The following is a 13,469-nucleotide window of genomic DNA, read 5'->3' as shown; positions in this document are numbered from 1 at the left end:
CTCCTTGGAAATAAAGTGACATCCATATGTTCAGATACTAGGCAGCAGGCACTCATCCCTAGTTAATTGCAGAGTAAATGTATGTATGAGATCATTGTCAGTAAATAAGGTACAATTGATGTTGAGCATATGCAAGGCTTTCTTTGAAACCTAGAGAAAGTTTCTCCATGAACAGAAGTGTAAGATTAACAGAGATCTACAAAATTATTTAACCAGTATGCATTTCCCTGGGCAAATTACTCTGAGGGCCCAAAGTAATCTTGATTTTCTTAACCCTAACTATTAGATTTCCTAGGAAATTTTGGCTCAGTGCTAAATGCTCAGGTATTAATAGGTCTTAGACTGTACCTGAGAGGCCAGTGCTTGCATCGCTTTAAAGGGATTTTCTAAGTGTGGCCCGAGAGCCAGGTGCTCTAACAGAGTCTCCTATGAGCACATCTTACCCTGGAGTATAGACAATTGCAAATCAGTGAGTGGAGCCAAGTTTAAAATGCTTTAAAGGCATAAATTCTTGTTTTGTTTGTTTGGTTTTTTTCTTTAAATAATTGGGTCCTTAAACGATTACCCATTAAGGATGACCAGAAGTATGTTACCATATGGTGATAATGCACCGCATCCCAGAACTGACCCTGGGTCAGTGTCTGGACTTGCAATAACAGGACTAGAGATTGTGACACAATCTCTGTTACGTGTCTGTCAAGACGACAGATGCAGTTGGCCTTTCCATCCATAGGTAGGGATGTTTGATTGTCTCTGTCTAGCTCTTTGTTAGCACTAAAGAACAAATGCACCATTCTGTAATGAGACTGAGTATTAACTGCAAATATGAAAAATCATTCTTTAACTTTCTAACACATTATTTTGGATTGGTCATGCAGCATAGTTCCTTTCTATAAGATTACTTACAGGTTTTTCAAGTTAGTGACTGAAAATTCTACATTCTTAAGAAAACATATTTAACAAACTAAATGTTATTTGCATTAAGCTGCTTCCATGCAAATTCTAAAACATCTAATTTATATATGCAGAAGTGCTTTGTGAACCATAAAATAAAGATGGCATGTTACCTATAAAAAAAAAAAAGAAAAAAAAAAGGGAGCTGGAGTTATGACACTGATATTGGACAAAATAGATTTTAAAGGCAAAACTGTTATAAGGGTAAGAAGGTGATTATATATTGATAAAAGGAACAATTCACCAAGAAGAAATAACTGTAGTAAATATTTATGAACCTAACCTGAGTACCCCAAGATACACGAGGCACACACTGGCAAAACTGAAGGGAGAAATAGATGTTTCTACCATCATAGTTGGAGATTTAATACACCACTCTCAGTACTGGATAGAATATCTGGACAGATGATAAATAAAGAAACAGAGAACCTGAATAATATGATAAAGGAACAAGATAGAATAGACAGCCATAGAGAATTGTACCCCCAAACAGCAGAATACACATTCATTCAAGAGGTAATGGATCTTTCTCCAAGATACACCATATGTTGGTCATAATACAAGACAATAAATTTAAAAAGATTGAAATTATATGAAACACTTTCTCTGATGATAATAGAATGAAGCTGGAAACCAATAAATATATAAACATAAATATATAAACAACAACTCTTAAATAATCAGTGAGTCAAAGAAGGAACTAGAAAAAGAGCAGCGACCTAATCGCAAACTAAGCCAAAGGAAAGAAATAGTAAAGATCAGAGCAGAAATAAATGTAATTGAGGACAAAAAAAAAAAATAGAGAGAATCAATCAAACCAAACATTGGTCATTTAAGAAGATCGACAAAATCAACAAACACTTAGCTAGACTGACAAAGAATAAAAGAGAGAAGGCACAAATAAATAAATGAGATGGGAGCATTACTACAGACCCTGCAGAAATAACTGAGATCATGGGAGAATACTATGAACAGCTGTAGGCAAAAAAAACTAGAAAATGTAGATGAGATGGACAAATTCCTAGAAACACATGAACCACCTACATTGACCCTAGAAGAAATAGAAGACCTCAACAAACTAATCACAAATGAAGAGATTGAAACAGACATCAAAAGCTTCCCAAAGATGAAAAGCCCAGGACCAAATGGCTCCACAGGTGAATTCTAGCAATCATTCAAAGATGATATAATATCAATCTTGCTCAAGTTCTTCCAAAATATTGAACAGAAGAGAATACTGCCAAACTCATTCTATGAAGCCAACATCATCCTAGTACCAAAACCAGGTAAAAATTCTACAAAACAAGAAAATTATAGACCAATATCTTTAATGAATATGGTTACAAAAATCCTCAACCAAGTATTGCAAATCTAATAAAAAACACATTAAAAGAATTATACACGGTGGTCAAGTGGGTTTTACATCAGGTATGCAAGGGTGGTTCAACACAAGAAAATCAAATAGTATAATAAACCACTTTGATAAATTGAAGAAGAAAAATCACATGATCTCGATTGATGCAAAAAAAGCATTTGAGTAAATACAGCACGTTTTCTTCATAAAAAATACTCCAAAAGATAGGAATAGAAGGAAACTTTTTCAATATGGTAAAATGCATTTACAAAAAACCTACAGTTAGCATTGTACTCAGTGGTGGAAGACTGAAAATTTTTCCACTGATATCAGGAACAAGACAAGGATGCCTAGTGTCACCATTGTTATTCAATATTGTGCTAGAAGTTCTATCTAGACCAATTAGGCTAGATAATGAAAAAGAAAGGCACTGAAATAGGAAAGGAAGAAATGAAACTTGCACTATTCACTGATGATATGATCCTCTATTTAGAATCTCCTGAAAAAAATCTACAACAAAGCTACTAGAATAGACAAATTCAGCAATGTGGCAAGATACAAGATTAACACACAAAAATCAGCAGCATTTCTTTTTTTTTTTTAAGATTTATTTTATTTATTATTTCTCTCTACTTCCCCACCCCAGTTGTCTGTTCTCTGTGTCCGTTTGCTGCATGTTCTTTTGTCCACTTCTGTTGTTGTCAGCAGCATGGGAACCTGTGTCTCTTTTTGTTACGTCATCTTCCTGAGTCAGCTCTCCATGTGTGTGGTCCCATTCCTGGGCAGGCTGAAATTTCTTTCACACTGGATGGCTCTCCTTACAGGGTGCACTCCTTGCACGTGGGGCTCCCCTATGTGGGGGACAACTCTGCATGGCGCGGCACTTCTTGAGGGCATCAGCACTGCACATGGGCCAGCTCCACATGTGTCAAGGATGCCCAGAGTTTGAACCATGGACCTCCCACGTGGTAGACGGATGCCCTATCCACTGGGCCAAGTCTGCTTCCCATATAGCATTTCTAAACACTACTGATGTGCAATCTGAGTAGGAAATCAGAAAAAATCCCATTTATAATAGCAACTGAAACAATTTAATATTAGGAATAAACTTAACCAAGGTGTGTTAGTCAGCCAAAGAGGTGTTAAGGCAAAATACCCATAATCTGATGACTTTTATAAGAGGTATTTATTTAGGGTAAAAGTTTACAGTTACAGGGCCCTGAAGTGTCCAACTCAAAGTACCATAAGAGGTACTTTCTCACCCAAGTCGGTTGCCACATGTTGAAGCAAGGTGGCAGGCAGTCTCCACCTAGTTTCTCCTTAACTTTTCCTCTTATCACTCTGTGGGCCCAGCTTCTAATCTCAGATGTTGACTGGCATAGGACTCATCTCTCAGGGCTTCTCAGCTGCTTTGGTCTTTTCACAAGGTCAGCTATAAACTATCAGGCAAATGGCTCATCTCTCCCCAGTGCTCAAGGATCACAACTGACAAAGCTCTCTGTTCTTCTGTGAGTCTTCTTGAGTGAGCATTGGTTTACACAGCCTACCAAGAGGGCTGGAACTCAAACTTGAGTCAAGCACTACTGACATGGTTGAATCAAAGCCCTAATCTTAACATAATTTAATGAAAGACATCCCAACTCAATCTAATACAATTGAAGGGTATCACATCCAGAGGAACAGATCAGTTTACAAATATAATCCATATCTTGTTTTGGAATTCATAAATAATATCAAACTGCTGCTCAAGGACATCAAGGACCTGCATTCAGGAAACTACAAAGCATCCTAAAAGAAACCAAAGAAGACTTAAATAAATGGAAAGACATTCTCATGTTCATGGCCTAGAAGACTAAATATCATTAAGATGTCAACTCTACCCAAACTGATTTACAGATACAGTGTAATTCCAATAAAAATCCCAACAGCCTTTTTTTGAGAAATGGATAAACCAATTACCAAATTTATTTGAATGGGTGAGAGGCCCTGAATAACCAAAAATGCATTAAAAAAAGAACAAAGTTGGAGGATTCTCACTTCCTGACTTTAAAGCATATTACTTAGTGACAATGGTAAAAATATCATGGTGCTGGCATAAATGTGGACAGACTGACCATAGCAACTAAATCAAGAACTCAGAAATAGACCTTTATACATCTATGGTCAAGTGATTTTTGAAAAGACTGCTTTCCCAACTGGGCTAGAATGGTCTAAACAAATGGTGCTGGACAAACTGGATATCTATATCTAAAAGAAAGAAAGAGGACCCTTATCTCACACCTTATACAAAAATTAACTCAAAATGAATCAAGGCACAACATATCAAAACTTATGGGATGCAGCAAAAGCTGTACTGAGAGGGAAATTCATAGCCATAAATTCATACATCAAAAAAGCAGAAAGAGCTAAATTTGAAGAAATAACTCACAATTGGAGGAATTAGTAAAAAACAAACAAACAACAAATTAACCACAAATAAAGAGGAAAGAAATAACAAATATCAGAGCAGAACTAAATGAAATAGAAAATAAGAAAGCACTAAAAAAATAAACAAAACGAAGAACTGGTTCTTTGAGAAGATCAATAAAATTGACAAACCCTTAGCTAGACTAACAGAGGAAAAAAGAGAGAAGATGCAAATACACAAAATATGAAATGAGAAAGGGGATATCACCACTGACCTCACTGAAATAAAGACTATCATAAAAGGGTGTTTTGAAAAACTATATTCCAACAAGACAGACAATTTAGAGCAAATGGATAAATTCCTAGAAACACATAAGCAGCCTACATTGATGAAAGAAGAAATCATGACCTCAACAAACCAATCACAAGTAAAGAGAATCCGTCATTAAAAACTTCCCAACTAAGAAGAGCCCTGGGCCAGATGGCTACACAGGTGAATTCAACCACACATTCCGGAAAGGACTAACACCAATCTTGCTTAAACTCTTCCAAAAAATTGAAATAGAAGGAACATTGCCTATCTCATTTTATGATGCCAACATTACCCTAATACCAAAGCTGAACAAAGACACCACAAGAAAAGAAAATTACAGACCAAAGTCTCTAATGAATCTAGATACAAAAATCCTCAATAAAATACTTGCTAATTGTATTCAAAAACACATTAAATGAATTATATACCATAAAAAACAGGTTTCATTCCTGGTATGCAAGTATAACACAAAAGAAAATCAATTAATGTAGTACACCACATAAACAGATTGAAGGAAAAAAATCACATGATCATTATCTATAGATGCAGTAAAAGCATTTGACAAAACACAGCATGGTTTCTTGATAAAAACACTGCAAAAGATAGGAATAGAAGGACATTTTCTGAACATAATAAAGAGTATATATAAAAAACCCACAGCCAATATCATTTACAATGGCAAAACCCTAAAATCTTTCCCTCTAAGATCAGGAATAAGACAAGGATGCCCACTATCACCCCTTCTATTTAACATTGTGTTAGAAGTACTTGCTCAAACACTGAGACTAGGACCAGACATAAAATGGACCCAGATTGGAAAGGAAGAAGTCAAAATTTCATTATTTGCAGATGACATGATCCTATACATAGAAAGCATTGAGAAGACTATAACAAAGCTTCTAGAACTTATAAATGCCTTCAGAAAAGTCGCAGGGTATAAGATCAATACACAAAAATCAGGAGCATTTCTGTACACTGATAATGAGCAATCTGAGGAGGAAATCAAGAAACAAATACCATTTACAATAGTAAATAAAAAAATCAAATACCTAGGAATAAATTTATCTAAAGATGTAAAAGACTTATACACAGAAAACTACATAACACTGTTCAAGGAAATCAAAGAAGACCTAAATAAATGGAAGACTATTCCCTGTTCATGGATAGGAAGACTAAATATTATTAAGATATCTATGATACCAAAACTGATCTACACATTCAATGCAATCCTAATAAAAACCAACACAGCATTTTTTAATGAACTAGAAAAACTAACAATGAAATTTATTTGGAAAGGAAAGAGACCGTGAATAGTCAAAGACATACTGTAAAAGGAAAATGAGATTGGAGGAATCACATTACCTGACTTCAAAACATGCCACAAAGCTACAGTAGTGAAAACACCATGGTATTGGCACAAAGATAGACATACTAACCAATAGAACTGAGCTGAGAGTTCTGACATAGATCCTCATATATACAGTCATCTGATATTCAACAAGGCCACCAAGCCCACACAGCTGGGAGAGAATGGCCTCTTCAACAAATGGTGCCTGGAGAATTGGGTATCCATATGCAAAAGAAGGGAAGAGGATTACCATCTCACACCTTATACAAAAATCAATCCAAGATGGATCAAAGACCTAAATGTAAGAGCCAAGACTATTAATATCTTGGAAAACAATGTTGGGAAGCATCTACAGTACCTTGTAATAGGAAATGGCTTCATGAACTTCACACCCAAAGCATGAGCAGCAAAAGAACAAACAGATAAATGGGACTTCCTCAAAATTAAAGCTTTTGCACCTCAAAGAAATTTGTCAAGAAAGTGAAAAGAGCCTACATAATGGTAGAAAATATTTGGTAACCACATATTTGATAGGAGCTTTATATCCTGCATGTATAAAGAACTCCTATATTTCGAAAATAAAAAGACAAACCATTTAAAAAATGGGAAAAAGATTTGAACAGATGCTTCTCCAAAGAAGAAACACAAATGCTTAAAAAGCACATGAAAAAATGCTCAAAATCACTAGTTATTAGGAAAATGCAAATCAAAACTACAATGTGATACCATCTTTCTCCCATAAGACTGGCAGCTATCAAAAAAACAAAAGACTACAAGTGCTGGAGAGAATGTGGAGGAATGGGAACACTCAACCACTGCTGGTGGAAATGGAGAAGGATCCAGCCATTTTGGAGGAGTTTGGCAGTTTCTCAAAAACTTAGCTATAAATTTGCCCTATGACCCAGCAATTCCACTGGTAGGCATATACACAGAAGAAGTGAAAATAAGGACACAAAAGGATATATGCACACCAATGTTCAAAGCAGCATTATTCACTATTGCTAAAAGTAATCAACCAAAATGCCCATCAACAGATGAATGGATAAATAAAATGTGGAATATACAAGCAATGAGATATTAGTCATAAGGAGGAATACAGTACAAGAACATGTGATAACATGGATGAATCTTGAGGACCTTATGTTGAGTGAAGCAAGCTGGAAATTGAAGGACAAATACTACATGAACTCTCTGATATGAAACAAGCAGACCAAGCTGTTTCAGAGAGCTAGAGACTGGAAGATAGGCTTAAAGGAATTTGCGGGGGAGGGGATGTTTGCAAGCTGATGCCTACATGGGTGAAGTCTATGAGAAGCTGGAGGCAAGTATTTATAGAGGGAAGGGATAAGATAGGGGTATAGGGATACATTTGGGTGGGGCTTTGTGGGCTTGAGGCAGACTAGGGTTGGGAGGATGGGTCAGATGGCCCAAGGAATTGGGGAGAGGATTGGAGGGAGCAGTTTAATATGGGAGATTATCAGGTAAATGTTTGAAGCTATAATGTTGAGAAAACTCTTCAGAAAATATAATAAGAATTACATGTTTAAGGTCCTTAAGGGGGATCTTCTGGTACAGGGGCAAGCTTCTAGGGAGCGTGTGGGTCTCATTTTGTCATAGTGTGTTATATCATTGGGTGGAGACCCATACAATGAGTGTAAAAGTGTACCCACATCCTGGGGAGACCTGATGTTCCCAAGTAGAGGGAATTGTGTTTCTTGAGAGAATTGGTGGCTCCCAATTAGTTAGGGCAGTCTACTATGCCAAGCCCTCAGCATTGTTGCAGTATCTGTAAATCTGGTCCCTCAAGTAGTGAAGATTAATTGTGACTGTGGGCCCTGAGGGGAGGGGGAGAGAGGTATAGAATAGAAGGAAGCAGGGCAACTGGGGGGCAATGGAAGTGCTCCACAAGATTATGCAATGATGGGTATAGGACATTTAACTTACAGCAAAAGTGTATAAAAGTCTATAAACTAAAATGTAAACCATAATGTAAACCAAAATGGAACCAAGTTTGAAAGCTATATTTCAATATCTGTACATCAGCTGCAGCAAATATAACATGAACATGTAAAAAGATCGTTGCTGGGGGAAGGGGAAAAGCGTTTGATGTTGGGTATATGGGAGTTCCCTATATTGTGTATGTGAGTTACTGTGATCTAAAACATTTTCTAAAAATTAGAAAAATAAAGAAAGGATATAGACACTGAGGAAGAAATGAAAGAAAGTGCCTTGCCACTGTACATACAGAGCAACACCTATTACAATGATAAAAGGCAAAATGTTTGAAACAAAGTTTTATAATATTTTACATTTTAATACACCAATTCATTTTTACTTAATATTTCTAAATTATTGTGTATTCTATTTCTAAGCTTTAAACCCATCACTGTATTTCAATTTCCTATTAATTGAATTTGGCAATATATTAGGTTTCATTGCTGAAGAAAATTTGGACCACAGAGAGGTTCAACTATCGCAGTGGAAGAACACTGGTGTGGGATGTTATTGATGGGGGGCACATGAGTGAGGGGGAGTTCTCCAGGGCTTGTATATAGGGGACATAAAAATGTTCTGATACATGTTGGATATTTTTATAGTAGTTACAGTTACAAACATCAACAGAAGGAGTGCTGAGTTCCTACCCAGGGGAGCTCTGTCACATTCCCCAATGGAACAGCAACAATCCCTCAAGTGCAACGGCAAAGACCAACAAGGAAGGATGGTCCAATAATGAGCCCTTTATACTGATGACTATGCTTATGAACCTGTGTGCCTGAAATATGAACTGGCTTAGAGCTGCAGGGTACCTAAGAGTTACCTCATGAAAGCCTCGATGCTGCGTAAATGTGGCCACTCTCTAAGCCAAACACAGCATGTAAATGTATTACCTTCCCCCCAGCATGGGACATGACTCCTGGGGATGAGCCTCCCTGGCCCCAAGCGATTACAGACAATCACTAACTGCTGATGCAACTAGAAAGAGACCTTGAATAAAAGGGTCAACTCAGACCAGCAGAATATCTCAGCCTATATGTATGATCCAGTGTTCAAAATGACTTTTTGACCTTGAATAAAAGGAGGAATTGGAAAACACAAATGAGTTTATATGGCTAAGAGTCTTCAAAAACGAGTTGGGAGGTCATCAGAAGGGTCACACTTATGCACACCTCAGCAGGACCCCAGAGAGAGCCAAAGTAGATGCAACCCTAGGTGCTGGTTCTGAAGGCTATGGAGATCCACAGGGTATATGGTCATGGCAGGTTGATTTGGAGTTCTGTCCCATGTCAGAGGGCCCTTCTTTGGACTTTGTGCTCCTGAGTGTGATAGAGCTGGACTCAGATGTGACCTTCCTACATATGCCTCTTCTTTCACTTTCACTGAACCTGTGGTTGGTGCTAGGGATGGTGCATGCTTAGGGGTCTGGACTGCCCATGTGCCAGCTGGACCTTGAGCCTCAGTAGAGCTGGGACTCCTACTTTTTGGTTCTTTGGACTTAGCCAGGCCAGCTAACAGAGATGTGAAGATGGTAAACACACCAGGGAATCAAAAGTGCCAACAACTGCAAGCAGAGGAATTGCATTCATCATCCATGGAACATAAGCCCCCTTTTGATCTAGAGGTGTAATGGACATCACCATCCCAGGGTCCACAGGATGGAGGAATAAAATATGGATTAGAGTGGGCTTACTGACATTTTACATTTTATAAAACTATTGTGACTAGTAATAGAAGAACTTGGAGCATTGAGGTGGAGAATGTGACCACAGTAGTTGCTGAGGGCAGTGAGAGGGAAGAAGGGATGTGATGTGGGGGCATTTTGGGGACTTTGAGTTGTCCTAAATGATACTGCAGGATCAGATGCTGGACTTTATATATCCTGCCATAACCTACTGAATGTATGGGGGGAGAGTGTGAACTACACGTAAACTATTATGTATGTGGTGCAGCAGTGCTCCCAAATGTGTTCACCAAGTGCGATGAGTATGCCACAATGATGGAGGAGGTTGTTGGGGTGGGAGGAGTGGGGTGTGGGAGTTGGGGGTATACGGGAACCTCTTATATTTTTTAATGTAACTTTATTTTGTGTGATGTATATATCTTCAAAAATATATAATTTACAAAAATGATGGGGTGGGGGTAGGGAGTGGGGTATATGGGAACCTCATGTTTTTTAAAATATTTTTAATGTAGTGTTCTTTGTAATCTATTAACTTTAATTTAAAAAGTGTAAAAATAAAACAAAATGGATCAAGAACCTAAACATAAAAGAGACAACTATAAAGCTGCTAGAAGAAAATGTTGAGAAACATCTTTAAGATCTTCTGGTAGGTAATACTTTCTCAATCTTATACCTAAAGCACGAACAATGAAAGAGAAAATTGATAAATGGGACCTCCTCAAAATTAAACACTTTGTCCTTATAGGACTTTGTCAAAAGGGTGAAAAGGCAGCTGAATCAATGGGAGTAAATATTTGGCAATCACATATCTGATAAGGGTTTAATATCCATGATATATAGAGATCATACAACTCAACAATAAAAAGTCAAACTGCCTGATTAAAAAATGGGCAAAAGAATTCAAAAGACAATTGTCCAAAGAAGAAATACAAATGGTGAAGAAACACATGAAAAATGTTCAACATCACTAGCAATTAGGGAAATGCAAATCAAAACTATGAGATATTATTTCACACCTATTAGACTGGCCACTAGTAAAAGTTGGAAAACTGTAAGTGTTGGAGGTAGGAACACTTATTCACTGTTGGTTAGAATGTAGAATGGTACAGCCACTGTGGAGGACAGTCGGGCAGTTTCTAAGGATGTCGAATATAGACTTACCATGTGACCTGGAAATACCATTACTAGGTATATACCCAGAAGAATTGAGAGCAGTGTAACGAACAGACTTCTGCACACCCATGTTTATAGCATCATTATTCACGATTGTTAAAAGCTGGAAACAACCCAGATATCCATCAACTGATGAATGGGTAAACCAATTGTGGTGTATTCTCCCAATGGAATAGTATGCAACCATAAAAAGAAATGTGGAAACATGACAACATGGATGAACCTGGAGGACGTTATGTTGAGTGAAGCAAGCCAGATACAAAAGAACAAATACTGTATGATTGTGCTATTATGAACTGAATATATAATGTAAAATTATGGAGGGACGCCTTCTCCCAGGGGCTCCAGGCACCCTCTGCCTGCCCCTTCTCCCCCAGTAGCTGGGATCCTAAGCCCTCCCTTCAACAACACGTGCTTGCACCCGGAGCCCCTGCACGCTGGCTTTGCGCTTCCTCCCTCAGCAAACACTTCAGCCCTGGACGAACCCCACGTCCCCCTGGGAAGCTGCGTGGAGGAGAAAGTCCCCAAAGGACCAGCCGGCCCCGCGGGGCGGCCCCACCACCGACTCCAGGAGGCCCAGCGCCGCTGGCATCCGACCCCACGGTGTGGGGACTGACTGGTCCCGGGGCCCGAGGCTCCTGGTCTGATAAGGACTGAGCGCGGGACTCCCCTCCTCCGCGCACAGGGCACTTCCCCGCCGCCCACAGCCAGAGCAGCCGTGATCGCAGTGCTGAGCGCGCGGATGTGAAAGAAGAGCCCGTGCCCCGTCACTGCATCCCCAGACCAGAGCCAGTTCCAGGCCAGTGGACTCAGAGGGACCCCGGCCCCCCTCCCTGACGGCTTGGACCGCGGTGTGGCCCTGCGGCCCTGTCAGCGCCTGGCTCTGGCCCGGGGGCGCTGAGTAGGCGGGTCCCCCCAGCTCTGCCTCCAAGGCAGGGGAGTCTCGGCTGGACCCCCGGGTCGGGGGCTGCGCCAGCCCGGGCGGGGCTTTCTCTCCAGGAGAAAGGGCCCCTCAGGACAGACGGGGGCTCCCTGGGCCCCACCCGCTCCCCCAGCCGGCTTTCCCTCCCCACCCCTCCAGAGGCAGCCCCAAGGGAGAGTCCAGAGAACCTCGGAGCCCGTGGCTGGCCCCGCCTCCCCCACTGCCTGCTGCAGGCCCTCGGCGCTGGCCCCTCCTGCAGGGCCTCGGTTTCTCCCTGGAGCTGGTCAGGGGAGGACTGCCTCCTGCTGGGTGAGGAGAGGGAGGCGTCCTCAGCCTGCGAGCACCCTCTGGGTGCCACTTGCGGCCGCCGCAGGATTGACAGTAACTGAGGACCAGAGAGATGCCTGAGCCCAGCCTCTGCCTCCAGGCTCTGCTCCCAGGCCGGGGTGGGGAGAGCGGGTGGGGGGCGAGGGAGTGCCGGGTCCTCATCCCAAACACCCAGACCCTTCTGGTAACATGCTGTTAAGCAAAAACGCAGCGATTTTGAGGGTCCTAGAGGTCCCCTGTGAGGGTCTGGGGGAAAGGGGCGCCTCGTTTAGGCCCCTCCCACCCCGCACAGATCCTGTGACTCCCCCTTGCAGTTGTGAACAGCCCCGCAGTGCTGCAGGTCACAAAGGGGCCACGTCAGCCTCATGGCTGTCATAATAACCGGCCCCCGGGCGGCGGAAGGGGGCGAGCAGGCAGTTGCGGCTGGTGCCCAGAGCCAGCTGCTGTCTTGCTTGGCGCGCTGCGCGGGTGCGTGGCGAGGTCCTGCGTGTCTAGGCTAGAGGTGCGGGCTGGCGGCCGCTGAGCACGCACAGAGGCGGAGGTAGTGCCTGGAAGAGACTTTGGTGGACTTGCTGGGCCTGACTCCAGGCTTCCAGAGCGACCAGACGGATGGGGAGCCACGCTCCCCGGGAGCCTGCGCCAGCGCCCTTATGGCTGCTGCTGCTCCTGCAGCTGCAGGTGTTGAGCGTGGGGGGCAGACCCCATCACGTTCGGAGCGGGAGGGGCGCGTGGCTCCAGAATTCAGTGGATTTGGGAACCTGCCAGCCCTCCTTGGATCTCTATTTCGTCCTGGACAAGTAAGTTGCTGGGGGCGCCTGATGCACTGGGGGGGGGGGGGGGGGGAGAGGGGGGGCGGGGGGGTGTTATTGGAGCAGGTCCAGACTCCACAGGGGGTTTCTGCCCGGGTCCAGGGCCTGGGGAGCCCCTGTCTTGTGGGCGCTGCGGGAGGCCCAGGGGTGAGTCGCAAGAGAGGTGGCTCTGAGAACGCCTCGT

At 41.7% G+C, this 13,469-nt stretch overlaps 1 protein-coding gene across 1 annotated transcript in view; it reads left to right on the top strand.

Annotated features, from left to right (window-relative positions):
• Positions 1-13,085: 13,085 nt before the first annotated feature.
• Positions 13,086-13,469, top strand: part of LOC131278961 (anthrax toxin receptor 1-like) — a 30,418-nt gene continuing 30,034 nt past the window's right edge. Inside the window, exon 1 of the mRNA XM_071215586.1 lies at positions 13,086-13,273. Within this exon, the coding sequence (XP_071071687.1) occupies positions 13,086-13,273 (188 nt within the window). The remainder of the gene's footprint in view (positions 13,274-13,469) is intronic.

The sequence above is a fragment of the Dasypus novemcinctus genome, chromosome 6, assembly GCF_030445035.2.
Source record: "Dasypus novemcinctus isolate mDasNov1 chromosome 6, mDasNov1.1.hap2, whole genome shotgun sequence".
In the NCBI taxonomy this organism is placed as follows: domain Eukaryota; kingdom Metazoa; phylum Chordata; class Mammalia; order Cingulata; family Dasypodidae; genus Dasypus; species Dasypus novemcinctus.
Note: the sequence above shows the minus strand (reverse complement) of the source record. Positions and strands in the feature narration are given on the sequence as shown.